The sequence below is a fragment of the Panthera uncia genome (genome assembly GCF_023721935.1).
Source record: "Panthera uncia isolate 11264 chromosome D3 unlocalized genomic scaffold, Puncia_PCG_1.0 HiC_scaffold_8, whole genome shotgun sequence".
NCBI classification, from domain to species: Eukaryota; Metazoa; Chordata; class Mammalia; order Carnivora; family Felidae; genus Panthera; species Panthera uncia.
The window spans coordinates 83,569,578-83,592,811 of NW_026057586.1; the positions used below are offsets into that span (position 1 = coordinate 83,569,578).

The 23,234-nt window shown below is 42.3% G+C and overlaps 1 protein-coding gene across 2 annotated transcripts in view; it reads right to left on the reverse strand.

Annotated features, from left to right (window-relative positions):
- The window catches only part of ANAPC5 (anaphase promoting complex subunit 5), a 44,310-nt gene that overhangs the window by 15,410 nt on the left and 5,666 nt on the right, over positions 1–23,234 (reverse strand). Inside the window, exons 4-11 of one of the 2 annotated variants that reach the window (XM_049619363.1) lie at positions 22,974–23,166; positions 13,741–13,807; positions 11,543–11,644; positions 9,875–10,065; positions 5,979–6,060; positions 4,980–5,069; positions 3,086–3,267; positions 1,882–2,017 (exon numbers count right to left, since the gene is read on the reverse strand). In XM_049619363.1, the coding sequence (XP_049475320.1) occupies positions 1,882–2,017; positions 3,086–3,267; positions 4,980–5,069; positions 5,979–6,060; positions 9,875–10,065; positions 11,543–11,644; positions 13,741–13,807; positions 22,974–23,166 (1,043 nt within the window). The remainder of the gene's footprint in view (positions 1–1,881; positions 2,018–3,085; positions 3,268–4,979; positions 5,070–5,978; positions 6,061–9,874; positions 10,066–11,542; positions 11,645–13,740; positions 13,808–22,973; positions 23,167–23,234) is intronic. The other variant, XM_049619364.1, reaches the window with a different exon arrangement.

The following is a 23,234-nucleotide window of genomic DNA, read 5'->3' on the forward strand; positions in this document are numbered from 1 at the left end:
GGCTCAGGTCATGATCTCACGGCTCATGGGTTCAAGCCCCACATAGGGCTCCATGTGGACAGCGCAGAGCCTGGAGCCTGCTTCGGATTCTGTATCTCCCCCTCTCTGCCCCTCCCCCGCTCACGATCTGTTTCTCTCTCTCTCTCTCTCTCTCAAAAACAAAGAAACATTAATAAAACTTTTTTTAAAAAAGAAGAAGCCACTGCCTATGTTGTAGCTGTGCAATACTAAAGTTCCCCAACACATCCTGGCCACTGGAGCCAGGCAATGATGGGTCAGCAGGTTTTTCACATAAGCCTAGGGATATAAGGGAGATGAAGATGGAAATACTAATACAGATCCAACAGCAAGAAAAATCCCCCAGGAAAAATCATAGATGTCTAATAATTGGCCTTGGAGAAAGCTTCAGGGTTTAGACATTGAGCCAAGACCAAGATTTTTTTAAGTAGATTTTCAGTCCAGAAGAAAAAAAAAATCATTTCTATCCTACATAACTCAAAGGGAATTGAAAGGAAGTTATCCACTGTGTAAGGCTGGGGTTGGTGGGGAGAATCTGACTTCAAATAGCCATATGGGAAAACTTAAAGTGGCATGTGAATTATATCTCAATGAAGTTGTTGGGGAAAAAAAAGTCGCACGAGGCTCACACCAAACCTTAACTAAAGGTTCACCGATTCATTCATTACCAGTTGCTCCACTTAACCATGGTACCAGGAGAGGAAAAGAGATGTTAAAGAGGTTCCAGTGTCATTAAACGGGTGGGGGAGAACCAAGAATGAGATGAACGTGCAGATTCCTGGGGAAAGCAAATGGCAAGTGCAGCTAGCTGGCAGCTGTTTTGCTGTCAGAAAGTGTGGGTGATGCTTCCCTGGTGCAGGAAGAAGGCAGCTGATGAAGGTGCATGTGGGACCCATCAGCCAGAGTCCATCCATCCCCTTTGTCTCCAGAGATACCGAAAGGATAGTAAAATGTTAAAATAAGTTTAGTGGAGGGAAGTATTTATAGACTTCTGAAAGGGTGGACACCATCCATAGATCCTCAGGCTGCAGATTAGGGAATACTGAGTGCTATCATACAACCTGACAATAATGGACGCCACAGAGAAGTGGAAAAATGTTATATGATCAAGGAAATGCACTTATAGCCAAGGCAGTGTTTACTGAGATACAGCGCTTGGGTAAGAGGTTTCCCTGACTCCTTTCCCATGAAAGGAGACATTTTGGAGCAAAGGAGAGAGAAAGCCTAGAGCAGCATGACAAACCCTTTAATCAATCCCCTATAAACACAATCCTGTAAAATTACAAGGTTACATCCAATTCCCACCGTCCTTCTTAGGAGCCAATCAGACTTGGGCTGGAGACTTAACATTAACTGGTGTAGATATAGGACTTAGCTCCCTGGATCTCAGTTTCTTGTTCTGTGAAATAGGGAGACTAATAAGGCTGAGAATAATGGTGCTATTATAAGGATTCAGTAAGATAATGCAAGTAAAAAACCAAGCACAGGGCCTGGCACAGAACAAAGGTACATGAAACATTAGCTATTATCATTTCAGCAATACTTCTACTATGCTTTCCCAGCTCCTATAAACATACATAGCTCTACTACCTTAGGTTTCAAAGACTCCTTTTTATTCCAATTGTGACATAGAAACAGCTGACCTCTTATTCTCCTTGCCGATGCCACAAGAGATCCCAAGTTCAACAAGCTTTGTAGACTCCACACCCAGTCCATCTCCATTGACGGGATTTTACCCTTTCTGCCCCCTGCATCCAACCAGACCTGTCCAAGACATACCCAGTGCTTTTCCCCAGCAGCAGAGGAAAGAGACGGCAGAACCCCCACTGCTCCGGGAGCACGGAGGCCCAGCCACCAGCCTACCTGCTCTGCGTGCAGCTCTGCGAGGTGGCAGAGGGCGACGGCAAACGACTCTGTGTTGTTCTGCTGCACACCCGCATTCACCGCCTCCAGGCTGTTCATGCTCAGCAACATCTGGGCTTGCTGCAGCGCCATGGTGCTGGGCGAGGACACGGGAAGGAATTCCCTTCAGTCGAGAGCCCCAGGCTCCCCTCAGCCACACCCCACAACTCCTTGAGTGGGAATGGAAGGGAGCTAAGGCCCTCTGCAGGCTCTGGCTTCACGGGAGCAGCTGCCTCCCACCGTCCGCCCTCCTGCCCTCAGCACAGGGAAAGCAGAAAAGCACCCTGAGTGTGCAGCCCCAAAGGAAACATGGAGAGGTTATGGTACAACCGGAAGTTCCAAGCCGTAGACCACCCCCCAACTGCCTCTAATTTTCCCTGTGGTCACAGTGTGTTAATTAGTTTTCACGGATAAATTCAGACCCGATGCCATCCTGGCACCATCTGCTCCGGCAATGCAAGCAGTGGCCAGTGTTCGCAGCTGTCTCAGAGCGCATCATGCCAAAAAATCATCTCGAGCACAAAAACAAGACTGCTGAAGGAGGCACTTCCTTTCATTAGCAAATTCCTAGAAAGAGCAGACTGTCTAGGTGGGAGGTGAGGTAGTGACAGGGCTCCAGGATTAAAAACCTGGTTCAAGAAGGTGATTTCCAAGCTAAAGGAGGCCAAATGGAAAATTAAACCTGGGACTAAAGACACTTCAGAGAACACACCTTGGATAACGGGGAAGCCCAACCTGAGCAAATGTGGCTCATGCCTCCCATGGACAGGAAGCGACATTCCAGAGATTCCCATCCCAGATCACAGGGGCATGGTGCTTGGAGCCAGACCACCTGGGTCTCAGCCTTGGCTCTGTCACTTGCTAATGACATCTGTGATCTTGGGCAGATCAGATGTGTGAACCTGAGAGCTCAATGACCAGTGACCTCACAGAGCAGTTGGGAGGAGTAAATATGAATGAGCATAGGGAAGAACTCTATAAAGTTTGTGCAAAGTATAAAGTGTTTTAAAACTATAAGCATTTTCTTTAATCCCCTGCACGAACAACTTTCATCAAAGGCGGAAATGACTTGCCCGTTTGGCCTTTCATAGAACCACTCTGCTAGCTTCTGCTCATAGCTGGAAGGATGGCCCCTTCGGCCTAGACAGTCGGCTTGAAGACCCACCTGCGGCCATAGAGTCTCCAGATGGCTGTTTTCTGTGCAATGCTGATATCGATGAGCTCTGACAGGCTGTGTTTCCAGTGCAGGAGGTCAGAGTCCTTAAGGGCATCCATCAGTTTGTTTGCCGTCTTCCCAGCAAAAGCCCTCTGCTGAACAAGGGACTGGATTCCCAGGGAGGCAAGGTACTAAGGGGACAGATGTACCCATGATGAAAGGTAGAGATTACATGACAGAATTTGTTTTGCTCTTCAGAAATTTGGCATATTTCACGTTTCAGCACATGTAAACCGACAGCATTATCTAAAAGGAAAGTATCTACAGCCTGACCCTAACCCATATGAAAAGTGCTCCCGAAAAACTGGAGCTGGAAGAGAGGCGGATGGTAGACCTGGAAGAGCCAGGGCTTTGACATAAAAGGGGCTTGGACTTAAACACTTTCTCTGCTATTTATTCTGTGACCTAAGGGTCAGTTAGCTTCTTAGCCAGCCTCAGCTTCCTCATCTGCAAAATGGGTATCGACCCTATCATAAAAAAATATTCTAAGAATTAAAATAAAACAGTAGGTGTCAAACAGTGCTGGGAACATTATGGAGTAGGAGACTTTTTAAAGGATGCCTAATTATGAGCATAATTATCTTTTCATTAATTTCTGGTATAATTTTCAAAGATGAAAGCACAACTTAAAAAAGTCAGCTTAGGGGCACCTGGGTGGCTCATTCGGTTAAACATCAGACTCTTGATTTCAGCTCAGGTCACAACCTCACAGTCTGTGGGATGGAGCCCTGCATCGGGCTCTGCGCATAGAGCTTGCTTGGGATTCTCTCCCTGTTTCTCTGCTCCTCCCCAGCTCATGCTCTCTCTCTCTCTCTCTCTCTCACACACACACTCTCTCTCAAAACGAATAAATAAACTTAAAAAAAAAAGGTCAACTTAAATTCATAACAAAAAATTGTACTTAAGATGTCTCTCACTTATTTTAAGGGGCATCTTACTTTTAACATTATATTCAATTCTGTACATACAAGTTCCCTTTCCCAAAATTAGTCAAATGGACAATTTACAGATTTTAAAAGCATATACAGTGTGTCAACTATAATTTTAAGAAAACATATACATTAAATTATTACACATATTACTTTCAGTTCTTCTGGACCTTGCTGCAAACCTCACAAGACAGAATGCTTAAGCAGCCTCACTACCCTTTGTGCATGTAGCTGTCAGCAGATGTTTTTGAGACAGAAGAAGATTCTTTGAGGAACAGTAATCTAGATTCTGACCGTCATTACTACTACATGTGTGGAGACTATGCCCTTTAATTGCCCCTGAGTATTTGTCACCAAGGACTAAAACTCAGGTCCTTCCCTGTCACTCAAAATAAGAAAGGACAAATGTGCCTGTCAGGTTTACTGGTTCCTGGCTTTGTTTGCTTTTGGAACAAGGATCAGCAAACATGTTCTATAAAGGGCCAGGTAGTAAATAATTTAGGTTTTGCAGGCCACATTTGGTCTCTGTCACATATTCTTCTTTGCTGTTGTTGTTGTTTTTACCCGCAACTATTTAAAAATGTAAGACCCATTCTTAGCTTGAGGGACATATAAAAGCAGGCAGCAAGCCAGATTTGGCCCATGGGCTGAAGAGTTTGCCAACCCCTGATTTAAAAATAAACCTTTCCTGAAATTTTTCTAATATGTGGAAGTCAATGTTGATCAATAAACTAAATAAGGACCTCATCAAATTGATAAGTAGAACTTTTATAGATGTTATTAAGATAAAGGGAGCAGAGATAAACCCATCAAATAGAATTTAGTGATTTCATTAATAATTAAGGTCATATGAAACTACCAAGAATAAAACCACACCATTTATTTAAATAATCTCACAGGGAGATGAGCCTTACCGGTAACCCAAAATGTACTGCCTTCTTCACAGAATGCTCTAGCAGAACATAGCTATCGGATCTCTTCTGCCCCAGGACATACAGCCAGCTCTGGTAAGAGAAATCATCAGGATATATCCTAACTATGATAATGTTTAACGTTCTGTTCAAATATCAGTGTGGTTATAAGAAAGATTCAGCAAGAGAACAGACAAATCCTCTAAAATTCTCTTTCATGAAGTATGAACCTAAATGAAAACCATTGAACACATTAAAACTGTCAGACTGAAATAAACAAACCACTGATCTTCACCTCTGACAGCAGTGAGTGGCAAATGTCCCAGGGGGAAAAAAAAAAAACATGAAGCCCCCATATGGCCTTTAATTGAGAAATCGAGATTCTCAGGGACTGTTCAATGAAGTCTGTGTTCTACCTATGCTTGGTGTTTACACTTTCACAAGAGGATGTCTCATCAAGTTACTAGGTGTTGTATTCACTTTTTTGTTAATGCCAATGTTTAATGTGTTAGCTTTGCATTAAAATCTGTAGACAAGAGGGGCGCCTGGGTGGCTCAGTCGGTTAAGCGTCCGACTTCGGCTCAGGTCATGATCTCACAGTCTGTGAGTTCGAGCCCCGCGTCAGGCTCTGTGCTGACAGCTCAGAGCCTGGAGCCTGTTTCAGATTCTGTGTCTCCCTCTCTCTCTGCCCCTCCCCCCTGTTCACGCTCTGTCTCTCTCTGTCTCAAAAATAAATAAACATTAAAAAAAAATTAAAAAATAAATAAATAAATAAAAAATAAAATCTGTAGACAAGAAATTCCCCCGCAAAGCGAAATAGAAATCATGAATTAAGAAAGATAATAATGATGGGTTGCCTTTCTGAATTCCCACAACCACCTAACTAGTTTCCCTTCATTGCTAAGGACCTTCTAACAGCAAAACAACCCATTTCGAACGGGACCTTCAGAAGGCCAACTCAACACAGGGGCAAAACTTCCGAGACAGGAGGGGATGGCTCACCAAGCAATGCTGGAGACACACATGATCGTTGGACTCCTGGGCAATCCTAATCGCCTCTTGCAGGGCGAGCTCTGCCTGCTGACTAGAGACAGACCGAACATTAATAACTCATTAACAATCACAAACATGTTCAAGCATCTTCACAGGAAGGCATCTGTACGGTAATTCATCTGAGGTTGGAAGCTCTAGCAATGACCTTATTCCCTCAGAGGCACTTCCTCCCCCAGCAGCGAGAAACATTAACAGAGGAGACAGAACATGTCCTTTCTAAGGTGGATTTCTACTACAAAGGGCAAGAAGGAAGGGCTTTTCTTGATCTCAGCTCCTAAGATTTTTATTTTAATTGTCTACCACTGGGAGGATGGACAAGGAGAGGATACAATATTTCACTTTTCACTGCACTCCCTTCTGCATTATGTGAATTTTTTTACAATGGCATTTGATAATTTTGTATTTTTTCAAAACTAGTTTTAAAAAGTATTTTGAGGATACTCACTTCTGAGATTTTTTTCCTGCTGACGTGGTTCCCCTCCATCTGGGAGATCTGAGCTAATCTCAAGATCTGCAGAAATTCAGCCAACTATCCTTGGCCCTACTGAGCTGTCACCTCTGAAAACACCCACAGAAATGCAATCTGTAACCCACCTTGTAGTGTTTAATTAAATACTACTGTTAATCACTTTCTACTTGTTAATTTTATCTCTTCAACTACTTTATAAGCCTGCAGAGGGTGAGCTCTTAAACTTTGGGTTTCCCAGTGGCAAGTCACAGAAAAGAAGTTCATAAACACAGGGTTACTGAAGATCTCAAAATAGAATCAATGGGTATCACTTATTTAGGAAACATTTACATAAGGAATTTTCTTTCACCTCTAGCATCAGCCTCACGCAATCCATTTTAATTAGGGAGAGCTGGTGTGTTCCTCAATAACCACTTGTTTGAATAAAGAAACCAGATACATCTATCAAAAGGTAGATTCCCAGGTAGATTAAAGACTGCTTTAAATCTCTATTCAAACATTAAGTTAGCAGGGGTACCTGGGTGGCTCTGTCAGTTAAGTGTCTGACTTTGGCTCAGGTCATGATCTCACGGTTCATGGGTTCGAGCCCCGCGTCGGGCTCTGTGCTGACAGCTCAGAGCCTGGAGCCTGCTTCGGATTCTGTCTCCTCTCTCTGCCCCTCCCCTGGTCATACTCTTTCTCTCTCTCTCTCTCTCAAAAATAAACATTAAAAAATATATGTGTGTGTGTGTGTATACATATATGTATATATGTGCGCATATATATATGTATATATACAAATACATACATACATTAAGTTAGTAGAGCTTAGGGAGGGCTGACCTGCTACCTTATTAAACAGAGACTCACAAATTGAAGGAGTGATCTGTGCATATATCTGGAGAAGTGTCCCTTATTAAAACAACAGCACTCCCCGACCCTTTATCCTCATCTATCACCTGGATACATTACACTTATGTTTAGTGTTGTTTATGGTTTATCTCCCCCACTGGCAAGCTCCATGAAAACAGGGGCTTTTTTCCCCCTCTTTTTTCACTGCTGTAACCTCAGCATCTAGAACAGCACCCAGTACACCATAGATGCTCAATAAACAACTATAACGATTTTCAAGAAGTCTCCACAATCCTATAAGCTACGTGACAGAGATGAATACGGGCCCACAGCTCCAGGACTAGAAACAAAGAAGCATGGACCCGAGTAAATTTAGCAATTAATTTCATGCAGTTAGCTACCTATCTGTTGATAATATTGTAAATATAAAGAAATTCTGCACAACAGATTATTTGTATCTAGAATGCTAGATACATATTTCTAAACCCTAGCAGAAACTGGTCTAAACACAGAAATCGGTTAATGGTAGATACTACAAATAGTGTTGCTATTTATTATGACAACTAAAAAATGGAAGGCCCCAATTAAGAGGTCATTACAGCTGGGCAGGCAAAAAGAAGTCGACTGTCAAAAGATAACATGGAATCTCATAAAATCATGGAGTTTGGAGTAGCCTTGAACCTTCCTGAGTCCAACTATCAATGTAATGCTTAAATTCCCTCATTGACACCTCTGGTCTAGGCTTGAGCATCCCACTGGCCCTTCCTTAGAGGTTCCATGTGGAAAAACCTTATCATGAGGAAAGCACTGTCTTTCCCTTGCACATCCTAGCTCTCGTTCTTCTCCAGGAATCTAAGCTGTCTTCACATGACCTTTTACTACATGAAGATGCCAAACACGTGCTTGGCTAAATCATTTTCTCTCCAGGCTCACCATTCTCATACCCTTCCCACACTGTTCATATGACATGGCTTTGAACACCTACAAGGAGAGTGTCCCCTACACAAGTTCCAGCCTGTCAATGTCCCTTTTAAAACGAGACAATCAGAAATTAACAGAGGGCCACCTGGGTGGCTCAGTCTGTTGAGATCCGACTCTTGATTTCTGCTCAGGTCATCATCCTAGGATTGTGGGATTGAGACCCATGTCAGACTCTGCACAGAGCGTGGGGCTTGCTTAAGATTCTCTCTCTCAGGGCTCCTGGATGGCTTGGTCGATTAAGCATCTAACTCTTGATTTTGGCTGAGGCCATGATCTCACAGTTTCTTGAGTTTGAGCCAGAGCCTGCTCGGGATTCTCCCTCGTTCTCTGCCCCTCCCCCCCCCAAAATAAATAAACTTTAAGTTTCTCTCTCTCCCCCTGTCCCCCCTTCCCCTGCTCATACTCTGTCTCTCAAAATAAACTTTTTAAAAAAGTTTCTCTCTCTCTCCCTCTGCCCCCCTCCCCTACTCACTCTTTCTCTAAACTAAAAAAATAATAAAAATAAAAATAAAAGAAATTAGTAGCATTTCTGACCCATAGTGCAAGGGGTAGAAGTCTCAGCTCTTGAACTTTGGACACCATATTTACAGTAACATACCCTACAGTCTCTATTCAAAGATGCCTGTAGCAGAGGCCTCATTTTTCTCAAATGAGAAAAAGTCACGGGGGGCAGGGAGACCCCTTCAATGAATAATTCCCAGTTTTTTCACCCTTATTCACATTATTTCAGTTTCCAAAATAGCCCCCATGTTTTAAGGTTTTAATGACATAACTCCATTTACTAAATAATTGGGCAATTTTCCTGTTTTTATTCATTAAAATCATAAGCATATCTTAGCAATGGCATAAGCCAGTGTCACCTCACTGAGCTGCCTGAATTCTGTCCAAAAGCACAAATATGTGGCTTAGTGAGCCATACAGTGTTTTATCCAGTAAAGGTGCAACTTCATTTTGGCTTTTTGAAATACTGAAAATAGCTTTTGTATCCCCATCATTACCTCCAAAAATTCCTTTTGGGAATCTCTGGCCTAATGACCTAATTTCCTTTTAATTCAAAGGCTATTGTTCTTAGAAGTAAGGAAAGAGGCCATACACTAGCTAGTAATGCTCACTGGTGACACAAGGGGGCAGACTGCTTAAGGAGAAGGTCTTCATTAACTGCTGTCCATGGAACTTCCCTCTTGGGAAGTTATTGACAAGCCCAGGTAGGAGGGTATCTTTCTTCTTCCTCTTCTTCTTCTTCTTCTTCTTCCTCCTACCTCCTCCTCCTCCTCTTTCTTCTTCTTTTATTTTGAGAAAAAGAGTGCAAGCAGGAACCGGGCAGAGAGAAGGAGAGAGGGAACTCCAAGCAGGCTCCACTGTCAGCGCAGAACCAGTCGAGGGCTCAATCCCACCAACCATGAGATCATGACCTGAGCCAAAATCAAGGGTCCCACGCTTAACTGACTGAGCCACCCAGACGTCCCTTTTGATTTTTCAACACTGCATTTAAAACCTACATCTTCGTTAACATTTGAGAGTTGATTTCTTCAGTTTCTGCAGAAACAAAAACCTATTAACTCACTAGTGACCGAAGCGGCAGTGCAGGGCGGCCAGGTTCAGCGCGGCGTATCGCAGGCTCCGGCCGTAGCCCTCTTCCCCATTACTTTTGCTTTCGGCCCCAGTAAGAATCAAGCGATCAAAATAATGAAGGAGGCTGTGTGTTGAACTGAAGACATCTTGCACCCGGAGGTTGTTTAAGTAGCTGAGATAGTGCTGAAACAAGAAACAATCCACATATTTTAAATGTTCAGCTTCCACTGGCTTGAGACTAATTCAGAGCGTCCCACTAGCTGCAAATACCCGTGTTCCTCCGCACTCCGTGAAGACAGTTTAGCTTCATGTTTTCCCACTGGCAGGATGAAGCAAGTTCAAGATACAGTGGTTTGTTTCCTCCTTAGGAATGGGCTAGGAAGTCGCCAAATGAAAAACGGGGCCCCATTATGATCTGTGTCAGAGTTTTATGCCAAATATATACCCACTATGCCACTGGTTATACTAGGACCCGAGGATGATTGGGGGGGGGGGGTCTCACCTACCTCAGGTATTAAGGAAGACTGTAAGCTCAAATATAAAAATTTTAAAAAAATTTTTTTTAATTTATATTTATTTATTTTGAGAGAGAGAGAGAGAGAGAGAGAGAGAGCAAGCAGGGGAGGGGCAGATAGAGAAGGAGACAGAATCCCAAGCAGGCTCCACACTGTCAGCATGGAGCCTGATGAGGCAATTGAACCCATGAACTGAGAGATCATGACCTGAGCCAAAATCAGGAGTGGGACACTTAACAACCGAGCCGCCCAGGCACTCTTCAATAATAAAAATTTTAAGACCTGAATTCATATACAAATTATAAAGGATGCCTGGGTAGCTCAGTTGTTAAGCACACAACTTGAGCTCAGGTCATGATCTCATGGCTTGTGAGTTTGAGCCCCAGGTTGGTCTCTGTGCTGAAACTCAGAGCCTGAGGCCTGCTTCAGATTCTGTGTCTCCCTCTCTCTGCCCCTCCCCCTCTCACACTCTGTCTTTCTCTCTCTCAAAAATAAATAAACATTTTTAAAATTATAATATAAAATTAAGTTCTCTAAATGTCCAAGTCAAAACACAGTGAGTGTAACTAGTTTACTCAGTTACACTTAGAAAAATACATTGTCATGTATTTTGACACTATTTTCATTTCTTCTGATTCACTGAATTTAATTTCCCTCCAAAAGGCAGACTGCAGTTACTATGGCGCAAAGGAGATATATTTCTACATGTGAGTAAAGTCAGACGTCAAATCCAGGTGTTATTAAGAAAGTTTTTTAAAAAGAAAAGAAAGTTTTCTGGGTAAAAATCCAGTAAGGAATGGAATTATTTGAATTTGGGGAAAAAACAAAAAAACTTGACAAGAGAAAGGAAAAGAATTTTTAGTCCCAAAACTTAAAAAAAAAAATCAGTCTACTCTATCATCTGTCAATAATTCACAGCCTCAGAGAGATGATGAATGAATAGGAATAGCAACAGAAAAGGGACTGAAGAAACCCCTAATGGCCCAGGGACGAGGGGGTAGGAGGGAAAGCTTTGCAACCCAGGCTTATAGACTTGCCAACAACATTTCTTTCCAAGAAACTGGGCCAATGGGACAATCCTCATTTGCATGGCTCTTCAATATAAAGAGTAGCCTGATTGTGGCTTTCCAACTCAAAAGACTCACCGCTTCAGCAAAATCAGGATTAAATTTCAACAAGTTGTTCAGTTCTTTCTGCAGAGAAGCTGGAGTGAGGGCTTTTGTCTCATCATTCTTTAACAAAGAAGCCTGAAATTTAAAGATGACAACTCAGAAGAAAGATGTGGCCGGTCAACATATGGAAATGTATACTGACTAGGATCCCCTATGTTCCTTCCCACTGTTCCTCTCCTCTTGGCCACAGTGTTTCCTCTTCCTGAGACAAAAAGCCTGCCAACTCCCTCTCCCCATCCACACACTCCTCACATGCCTTGCAAACTCCTACTTGTCCTTCAGGACCCCATGTAGACTTTCATCACTTGCTTATATCAGCTTTTAGACTAGGTAAGGTCCTGTAAATCCCTACATGCTCCCGTAGGCCCCTGCAGGAACCCTTCCTACAGTACTTAGCAACCTACATTAAAAGTGCCAGTGTGACCCCACCCCGGACTGTGAATGCCTTCAGGGCAGGTAGTGTGCACTTCTAGCCTGGCAAAGGGCCTCACAGCACCCAGATGCCCTACTCCTGGCTATCTGTTTCAAGTAGATGGTACCAGCAATGATTATATAAAATATGTTAGAAAACCAGTCCTAAATTAATTTTAGTACTTAACTTGATTACAAACTCTTCGACTTTACCTAAACAAATTTTTATTTGTAAGTAATAATAATTTCTAATTTCACTTGAATTCATTTTATTATAGAAGATTCCAAAACATGGAAAGACATACGGAAGAAAACAAAAATCATCTGTAACCCCTCCACCCAGAAATAACACTACTGATATGTCAGTGTCTTATTCCAGTCTTTTTTCTATATGTGCATACATAGACCATATTTTTAATAAAACTAGAACACTGTATATCATTTTACTTCCTGCTCTTTTCATTCAATAGTATAAAGTTTGTCTCATCATCAAAGTCTTTGATAATATGATTTTTAAAGCAAAAGTATTAACCCTGTGACTGCCATATTTATTGCAAATACTTTTTCCTATTTTATTGTTTGCCTTTTAGTTTTGTTAGAATGTGTTCTGACATGCAGACGTTTTTAATTTTTATGCTGAAAAATCAAATGATCTTCTCCTACATGCTTTCTTCCACAGCTTTTATGTTCAGAAAGTCATTCCCCACCCAGAGATCAGTTAAAAGTTAATATGTAGTTCCTTCTGGTCTAATTATAGCTTTAAATATTCACATTTACCCTTTAATCCACCTGTAACGGACTGAATGAAGTGTGAGAATGTGGTGAGGCTCTAGCTATACTGTCTCCTCCATACTTCACCGGTTGTCTAGAGGGTTTTTTTCTAATCTGTTTGAAATTCATCTGCAGGGGTGATTCTATGACTTTTCAGCTAGACCTAAACAGTACATCTTTCTGCAAAAAGAAAATTAATAACAAAATAAGGAGAATTAGAAAAGTAGAACAAAATATCAAAATTCTATGCTCGAAAAAAACATGGGAGAAAAATATTCAGCTTCTGTTTCCGAGCAAATGAAAAAGTATGGCTCAAAAGCACCAGCAAGACATGTTTGGGGTTAAAAAAAAAAAAAAGAAAGAAAGAAACGTTGGGAGTGAACTGTACCGGTGTCTGCAACTTGAAATACATCAAAAAATAAGATGAAATGGTGGCTGGATAGAGGACGTGTAGGTATTGATAAAGAGAGAGCAAAATACTAATTGTGGCATCTGGGTGACGGGTATATAGGTATTCACTGTGCAATGCTCTTCAACTTTTCTTTCTGTTCGAAAATGTCCATAATAAAATGTTGGGGGAAGAGAAGTAAGTCTTCCAAAGCACATTTTTGACCTGTGTTAGTCACACACTATTATAAAATGAGCATGCATTATAACTTTAAGAAAAATAAAATCATGGGGCACTGGGCTGGCTCAGTTTGTAGAGCATTCAATTCTTGATATCAGCATTTTAAGTTTGAGCCCCACGATGGGGGTAGAGATTACTTAAAAATAAAATCTATAAAAAAAAAAAAAAAAAGAAGAAAAGAAAAAGAAAATCACACACAAAATCGGAAAGAACACATAACCACAACTGTATTGTTAGTAAAGGAAAGAGGACCAAGAATAAGGAAGAAAGCAGATTCACTAATTAGCCTACCAACGAAACAGGCGTATGTGATGACATATTTTTTTTAAAGTTCATGATAAATAACAGAATTAACACATACCTGTTGAGAAAGAAAAAATTCTGCTTGTTTTTGGGAGAGAGGCCCACTGCAAGATACCTCCTCTTCTCTGGAAAAGAATAAAACAAAAATAACAAGGAATTACACAAAATGGAAGGGTGAACTAGGTGATGGGGATTAAGGAGCACACGTGTGTTAAGCACCGGGGGTTTATGAAATGTCAAATTACTGTACACATTAAACCAGTATTACACTGTGTGTTAACTATAATGGCATTAAAAACTTAAAAAGCCAAACAAACAAACAAAAAAATTCCACAACAGCAAGAACGGTAATGCTAACCAAGTCAAATGGCTTCATCAGAAGATCTCAAAAACTTTTAAAATTAATTCTCTCCTCTCAGGAATAGAAAAGACATACTTAAAAAGTGATGTTGAATGACCTGCCAAAGTTCACACCATGTAACTATGGACAGCTATAGACCTAAATTCTACATAGCGTGATCTTTCTACAATGCGAATCTATCGTGGTAGCCAGCTTCCAGAATAAAATCCACACTGGGGATTTTATTATAGCAGGGCAGGTGCAATGCTCCATGAGTGATCCTAGCTACTACCTCTCTCCTTTGTCTTTTCTTTCTCACCCACATTCCCAGCCTGATGAGGTCCTCGCAGATCTCCTATGGCACCAAGATGCCCCTGCTGCTTCCTTGGCCTGAAAGCCCATTGTCCTGCCCACTGTTGGACTACGGTACACCATCCATCATTCAAGACTAACTGACGTGTGATGTCCTCCAAGAATCTCTCCTGCCATCTCTCATTTGAGCTGCCACTGTCTCCTACTAGAGAGGCTGAGCACAGCACCTATGCATTGCCACACCTGGCTGCTCGTACTTGCAACTGGATGCCAATACCTAGTGCCATGCCTAGGAATAAAACAGGCACTCAAGAGATTGGGAAATGAATGGATGGAGAGTTTCTAACTCCTTGCTACAGATACAAGATGTGGGATACTTCAGAGCAGGAGAAAGTGGCTTCTCCTAAGACATAACCATTTGCCTAGAAGTTTAGATTATGCAGATTTAACAGACAAGGAATATACGGGTATAAACCTAGACTTGACAAATCTGCATATACACAATAGAAAAGTCTTATTTTGAGAGGAAATGTATGAGTAATCCCTTTTGCCACATGACTCTAAGAAATGCCTGCTCTACAAGATTTTGATAAGTGTAAAAATCAATATTTACTCATAAATAATGTTTTCATAAGCACTCTGCATCTAATACAAGCAGTTTTCAAACTTTCACATAAATAATATATAAATGGATATTCTGAAAGAAGAAAAAATTCTTCTGAGGTTATGTAATTTGGAGACAGTTGTATGCTCTATCTTAATTCGAGATTAATGATGCACCTGAGAGAAATCCAACAAAAAGAAACTTTATTTACTTTTTTTATTTTATTTTTTTTAACACTTATTCATTTTTGAGAGACAGAGAGAGACAGAGGCATAAGCAGGAGAGGGGCAGAGAGAGAGGGAGACACAGGATCTGAAGCAGGCTCCAGGCTCTGAGCTGTCAGCACAGAGCTCAATGCGGGGCTTGAACCCACGAACCACGAGATCATGACCTGAGCCAAAGTTGTCTGCTCAACTGACTGAGCCACCCAGGCACCCTGAAACTTCATTTACTTTTGTTTAATGTATCATTTACCAAACTAATTGACCAAAGAATCCTTTCCTCACATCTTTTATGAAGTACTAGTGTTCCACAGAAAACACTTTGGGAAACACTGCTCTAATATTCTCTTGGCTTCATTTCTTTCTTTCTTTTTTTTAATGTTTATTTTTGATAGAGCATGAGTGGGGGAGGGGCATAAAGAGAGGGGGACAGAGGATCCAAAGCGGGCTCTGCGCTGATAGCAGCAAGCCCCATGCGGGGCTCAAACTCATGAACCATGAGATCATGACCTAAGCTGAAGTCAGACGCTCGACTGACTGAGCCACCCAGGTGCCTTTTTTTTTTTTTAATGTTTATTTATTTACTTTTTAGAGAGGAGAGAGTGCAAGGGGGGTAGGGGCAGAGAGAGAGGCAGACAGAGAATCTGACGCAGGCTCCAAGCTCCAAGCTGTCAGCACAGAGCTGAGCTGGACGGACATGGGGCCCAAACCCACAAACTGTGAGATCATGACCTGAGCCAAAATCAGACACTTAACCAACTGAGCCACTCAGGCACCCCTCTTGGCTTCATTTTTGTTAAATATTACTTAATAATCCCTAACCAGTGTATCAGATTCTGCAGCCATCAGAGCTGCCAAGAACCAGCTCCAGCCCAGGTCTAACAAAGATCAGTAACACAATAGTGACCTAGAGGGAAATGGAAAAAAATTCACAGGCCAAGTTCTCAAATGGAAAACAGTTAAGTATCAGGACAGTAAGAAGTCCTTTTCTCTTAGCACACCGCTTTAACCAAGGTTAAACCCAAGGCTTGGCATAATTATATATGGCTGCATGCAAAAAGGCTAGAGACAGGTGAGACTCTGAATGAAACTAGACACAGGCTTCTGGTCCCATCTGCCTCTAAAGTCCACAACACTCAGGGCACATGGCTGCCCTGGTCAGTAGAGCAGGCAACTCTTAATCTCAAAGTTTTGGTTTGTTTTTTTTAAATTTTATTTTTTTTGTGTGTGTGTGTTTATTTTTGAGAGAGAGATCGTGTGTGAGAGGGGGAGGGGCAGAGAGAGAGGGAGACACAGAATCTGAAGTAGGCTCCAGGCTCTGACCTGTCAGCACAGAGCCCTACATAGGACTCAAAGCCACAAACTGTGAGATCATGACCCGATCCAAGGTTGGACGCTCAACCAACTGAGCCACCCGGGTGCCCCTTGATCTTGGAGCCCCATGATGGGTGTAGAGATTACTTAAAAACAAAATCTTAGAAGTCCACAATGCTCACAGTTACCAAATGCTTTATTTAAACCCTTCCCCTGTCCCTGAAAATTGGGGGTAGCTTATAAGGAAGGACACAGGAGCAATAAGGTTAATAAAATAGAGAAAATCAGCATCATGCAAACTGATTCTATAAGAAACAGAAATACAGATCCCATAAATGAAGATCGAATTTGGTTCTGGCCTCCATGGTGGCAATCATGGCTGACATGAACCAGCTTGGGAAGAGCAAGTAAAAACCCCATGGCCCAAACCATCCTTTACTGACTCTTCCTTGGTTTCCTTAAGGCCTCACAAATATATGCAGGAAAAAAGTAATTCTTAAGAAGCCACAGAAGTATTCAATTTAGGAAAAAGGCTACCCACTTAGGAAAAAGGTTCAAGTATACCTTGCTTATAAATTCAGTTATTAGCTGAGACAGAATTTTAGACTTACTAGTCTATAAATCAAGGGCACTTAAGCTTGGTTCAGGGATGGGCTCTAAGAAGTCCATGAATCTTGTAAAACTGTACTCAAAAGTTGGCAAAGATGTGCATTTAAAAAAAATGTTTGCTTATTTATTTTGAGGGGGGGGCGAGAAAAAGAGAGGAGAGCAGAATCCCAAGCAAGGGGGCTTGATCTCATGAACTGAACTGTGAGATCATGACCTGAGCCAAAATCAAGAGTCAGATACTTAACCAACTGAGCCACCCAGGTGCTCATGCAAAGATGTGCATTTTTTTAAAGTTTATTTATTTTGAGAGAGACAGAGACAGCATGCATAGGGAAGAGGAGAAAGAGGAGGACAGAGGATCTGAAGCCGGCTCTGTGCTGACAGCAGAGAGCCCGATGCGGGGCTCAAACTCATGAACCGTGAGTTCATGACCTGAGCTGAAGTTGGATGCTTAACCAACTGAGCGACCCAGGTGCCCCAAAGATGTGCATTTTTAATATGAACCTAGTACATGCCATTTGTAAGATTCTCAAGAATCTGGAAATTCCCCTAAAGGGCTTAAATCTACCACTGTAATTGAAATTTTTTAAATATGAGATTAATCAGGGCTCCTGGGTGGCTCAGTCAGTTAAGCATCCAACTTTGGCTCAGGTCATGATCTCACAGTTCATGGGTTCAAGCCCACATTGGGTTCTGGGCTGACAGCTCAGAGCCTGGAGCCTGCTTCAGATTCTGTGTCTCCCTCTCTCTGTCCCTTCCCTGCTTGAGCTGTCTCTCTCTCTCAAAAATAAATAAACACTTAAAAAAATACATATGAGATTAATCAATCCACAAAGGTTTTATTTTTTTGTTTTTGACCACTTGCAATACGTAAAACACCAGTTTAGGTCCTGGAGGATATACAGTGGGCTAACAGGCTTAATCTTGGGGAAAGCTGAGGCCAGCCCAGGTGAAAAGATGGCAGTAAATGGTAAAGGCCAAGGGTGATATGAACTCTGTACTGAGAAGTGGGAAAATCACTTGCTAGTTGGGAAGGAGCAGGGAAAATGATGAAGAAGGAAGAAGACATTTCAGGAAACAGAAACAAAAGACGCCAGGGATCCAAGCTCAGAAACTAAAGGTAAAGTCAGAGAGGTCAACTGTGGAAGGCCTGGAACACCAGGTGAGGAGACTTTGTGGAATCTGGGGAGGTTTCTGAGCAGGGTATTGACAGAAGCAGGGGAGGCGAGGGACTGAGACAGGAACAGTTACTAAATATCCAAGGAGGAAGCAAGGACCCTAGCCCTTCTGAGGTATGTGACCAGAGGGCATGATGCAGCCACACTGCCCTCCACCTATGTTTCCGATATGCCAGCTTCTCCTGTCTTGGAAGCTGTGTGCTCTGGCAATTCCCCTGGCTCCTTCATTACCTAGCTCCCAGTCCAAAGGCCCCTCCCCAGTGGAACCCCCAGTTACTCTCCACCCGTGGGTCCCCTCTCCTCTTGATTGCACTGCATTGCTCTGAAACTACGTTCCTTATCAGTTGGCTCTCTATCATCTGACCTTCCCCCACGTAACCCCTCGAGGACTGGACTTTGTCCTCCTGGCTGACAACACAACACCTTAACGGGGTGCCTGGCACATGGGAAGCACTATTTGTTGAATAAATTAACAAATTTGGGAGATTTATATTAAATCAAGGGAAGAAATACCAGAGAATTTCTACTTCTGTTAGTTCCTTTTAGGAGTAAAGAGAAGCTGTAACTGCAGCAGCTTGCAGACCAGAAGCCTCCACTACAGACTCACGTGGGGCAAACCTATCAGCCAGCTCCTCACTGCAGGCCGTTGGCAAGTGCCAGCAAAGCAAGCACAGAGGCTAAGTTTCAGTGTGCCCTCTCTTCTGCGATGGCTTTTTTAATTTTTTTAATGTTTATTTATTTTTGAAAGAGGGAGAGACAAAGCGTGAGCAGGGGAGGGGCAGAGAGAGGGAGACACAGAATCCGAAGCAGGCTCTAGGCTCTGAGCAGTCAGCACAGAGCCCGATATAGGGCTCGAACTCACAAACCTGATCATGCCCTGAGCCGAAGTCAGACGCTTAACTGACTGAGCCACCCAGGTGCATCTGTGATTGGATTTGTTTTTAATGACAAACACGTGTTGACTGAATATTTATTCCCTCCCTTCTAAATTAACAGTCGGGCTCCTCTTTCCAAACAGGAGTAATTTCATTGGAGGACGGGAGATTTACAAACTATACAATATTTCTTTCCCCTTTCTAATTTTAATACAAATTTCTGGGGCAAAAAAAAATAACTTTCCTAAAGAAAAGAGACCTGAAAACATTCCAATAACTTAAAAAAAAAAAAGAAAGAAAGAAAGAAAAGAATAAAAGGGCTAAATTGAGAAACTTTTCATAAATGCAATAAAACATTAGAAAAGATCACCAGAAAATAAGATTTCCCTCTTTAAAAGAACCAAGAAACGACTGCAATATATTCTTTTTTTTTTTTTTTAATGTAAATATATTCTAGGGACACCTGGCTGGCTCAGTCAGAAAAGCATGTGACTCTTGATCTCAGGGTCGTGAGTTCAAGGCCCATACTGGGTGTAGAGATTACTTACATTAAAAAAAAAAATTTAAAACCCTCATTATAATACTTAATGAGAATGTTTAAATAATATACCTCTTAATTTCAGTGACAAAATTCAGTTTACTATATGTATGCTATTTTCTGAAACTATACCTTTTTCTTTGATCCAGAAATGTCATTTACTGGAAAATTATAAAAATTTACATTGGTGTACATTTTTTTACCATTACAGAGCATTCCGCATGTTGTACATTTTAAGTGAAATAACATTCCAGTTTCATCTTTGAAGATATAAAATTGTAATAAGTACACAATTTGATTCTCAGTTCTTATGGTTTCAAATTGTTCACCCCTACTTTTTTAAGTTTTGTTTTTTTTTTTAAGAGAAAGAAAGCACCAGTTGGGGAGCGGGGCAGAGGAGAGAGAGGAATCTCAAACGGGCTCCACGCTCAGCATGGAGCCCAATGTGGGGCTCAATCCTAGGACCCTGGGATCATGACCTGAGCCAAAATCAAGAGTCGGGGCACTCAACTGACTGAGCCACCCAGGCGCCCCCCAAAATTTTGTATACATTGTAAATCACTATACACTTTTTTCCTTTTCTTTTTCACACAATGTTACATTAGTTTCCGGTGTACAACATAGTGATTTGACATGAAATGATACATCTTCATAGCAAATACACTGGGTCACACACAAATGAATTCTTAGAACAGGATAAAAACAAAAAATGTAGCTAGACCTAATTAAATGGGATTAATTTAGGAGAAAGCCAACGCAAAACAAGTCTGAATTTTAACATTTTACAAGACGTGACATTCTGCTACTTGAAGCATATTAAGTAGCCAGAACAAAGATTACAGGACAGCCCCAATGCACTCCTTAGGGGGTCTCAGCTAAAAAAGAAACAAGAGAATAAGAATAGCCAGTATTTGTTGAACATGTACTACACGCCAGGCACAGTTCAGAACACTTATGCAGACTTGACATTTGATTGTCACAACAACCCTCTGAGGAAGGAATCAGATCCCCCACTTTACAGATGAAGACACTGAAGCACAGAGAGGGTAAGTAACTGGCTCAGAGTCTCACAGGGAATAAGTGGAGGAGTCAGAATTCAAACCCAGCAGTCCGAGGCCACAACCAGACTCTTAACCCCACACTTTCCTGCCTCTCCACTAGAGGAAAGGCATCTGTAAACAAAGATAAGTAAGGGAGGTTTGGAAGTATTTAAAGGTACTATATAATCCCTCGTGCCCAGAGCCCAAGCATGTGCTAAACAATTCACACAACCATACAAAGGCCACTCACAGGAACCACACCCCAAAGGCAGTTAGCCAGCCTTCTTAGGGCAGGTGAGGCTTACTTAAATCAGAGCTGAGCACACTGCCATATAATGATCTGTTGGGTGTCAGTCTTCTTTACCACACTGTGGGCTCCTTGAGATCAGGGAATATGGAATATACACATATGTATACACACACATGTGTTTTTCCCTCCAAGTAGCAGTAGTTTATTTGGGAGGTGATCCCAGGTAACAGTTCGCGTGAAGGGGAAGCAAGACAGCAAAATGAGGGAAGGCAATAAAAAGTATGTTATGAGACCACTCGCCAGTGTGAGTGACAGACTGCCTATGTTGATTTCCTGCATTCATTCACCCAGCACACACAGGCACATTCTATGAGACACGCACTACACGGAGCACTGGCAAAAATGCGATGAAGCAAGACAGAGAAGGGTCTTAGATCTGAAGGGATGCTAAGGCCGAAGAAACAGATACAAACGAGTAAGCACATAAATGTAACAAGTTACTCAGTGAGAAGAGCTATGAAGGAACTAAAGCTGCCAGGAATATTTGGGATGGAGGTTACTTCAGGTATGTGGTCAGCGAAGGCCTGTGTGATGACACTGGAGCTGAAATCAGAAGAAGTCAGGGTGAGTGTTCACAAAGCCAAAAGCACGCCTGAGCAGGTGGACTCCTGAGAGTGAAGGGGAGAATAAGCAGCAAGAGGTAGGGAGGATGATGGGGCCTGATCACACAGGCACTGAGGCTGTGATAAGCTTGGATTCTCATCTAAATTTCAAGGACAATGGCTGAGGGTTTGGAGCAGAAGGGTGCCATGGCGTGATTTACATTCACAAAGATTCCCCCGGATGATGCATGAAAAATAGATGACAGGGAGGGGTGCCTGGCTGGCTCAGTTGATAGAGTATGAGGCTCTTAATCTCAGGGTTATGAGTTCCAGCCCCATGTTGGGTGGAGTGATTACTTAAATAAATAAACAAACAAATAAATAAGAAAAACAGATTGCAGGGAGACAAGAGTGGAGGCAAGGAGGCCAGTGAAGAGGCTACAGAAGTCATCCACTAAGAAAATGCAGTGTTTGGGCTGCAGGGGCAGCAGTGATGATGGAGACAAATGACCTAAGTCCAAACTATCATGGGGGTGTCTGAGTGGCTCCGTTAGTTATGCGTCAGACTCCTGATTTCAGCTCAGGTTGTGATCTCACGGTTCGGGAGTTTGAGCCCCGAGTCTGTCTGTCTGTCTGTCTCTCTCTCTCTCTCTCTCTCAAAATAAATAAATAAATTACAAAAACAAAAACTATCGTGGAGGAACAATTGACTGGCCTGCTGAAGCACTAGCTGTCAGGGTGACAAAGAGGGAGGAACCAAGGACACGCCAAGGTTTTGAGGTTAAACAACTAGGTGAGCAGTGGCATGTCATCCCCAATGCTTAAACTTCCGTAGGCACTCAATCCATTTTCACTGACTCAGTCATTAGCTCCTGCTGGATGCTGACGTGGAACACTATCAGTCGGGGTCCCAGCAGGAAACAAATGGCACATTCAAACACGGTGATTTGAGAAGAGTTTTAAAAAGGACCACTTAAAAAACCAGGGACAGGACACAGAGAAGCCATAAGGGACAATACAGTCCCCAGGACTGGTAACAGTGGGGCACCTTACACCCCAGGCCAGGGAAACCTTCCTACTTCCCCAACCCCAGAATAATGCAGGGAGGACCACCTGATAGAAGTATGACCCTACAGCCAGTCCACCATGACCCTGAAGTAAGGGAGCAAGTGGATCAACGCCCTGTCCCCACTCTCCTCACTCTGGATTTCCCACCAGTGCCTCCCAATCAGATGTCAGAGGGCAAGGAGCCCACTCACTGATGCAGCCCATATGGGTCCACTTCTTGGATCTGGAGAGGCAAAAAGATAGTGGCCAGCATGTGAACTCTGAATGAATGAGGATTTACTAAGCCTGTAATTATGCTATTTCACAGGAAAGGGATGCCTATCCGAAAAACCCAAATTACCTTATAGATACATCAAGTTCTTCCTTTTCCATTTTTCTTTCACCCTCCTCTCTGCTGGTCAGTTCCATGTCAGCATCCTCCACTGACTTTTTCTCACCGTTTTGGAAGTACTGTTGAAGGGCGGTGTACAGTTTAAATACTTGACTGAAAGAAAGCTTACTGTATGCCAAGATCATATGGCGCAGAAATAAACCTATAAAATAAGACATACGCAGGCGAAGGCATTAATTGAAATCCAGGTTACACAGAGTTCATACTATA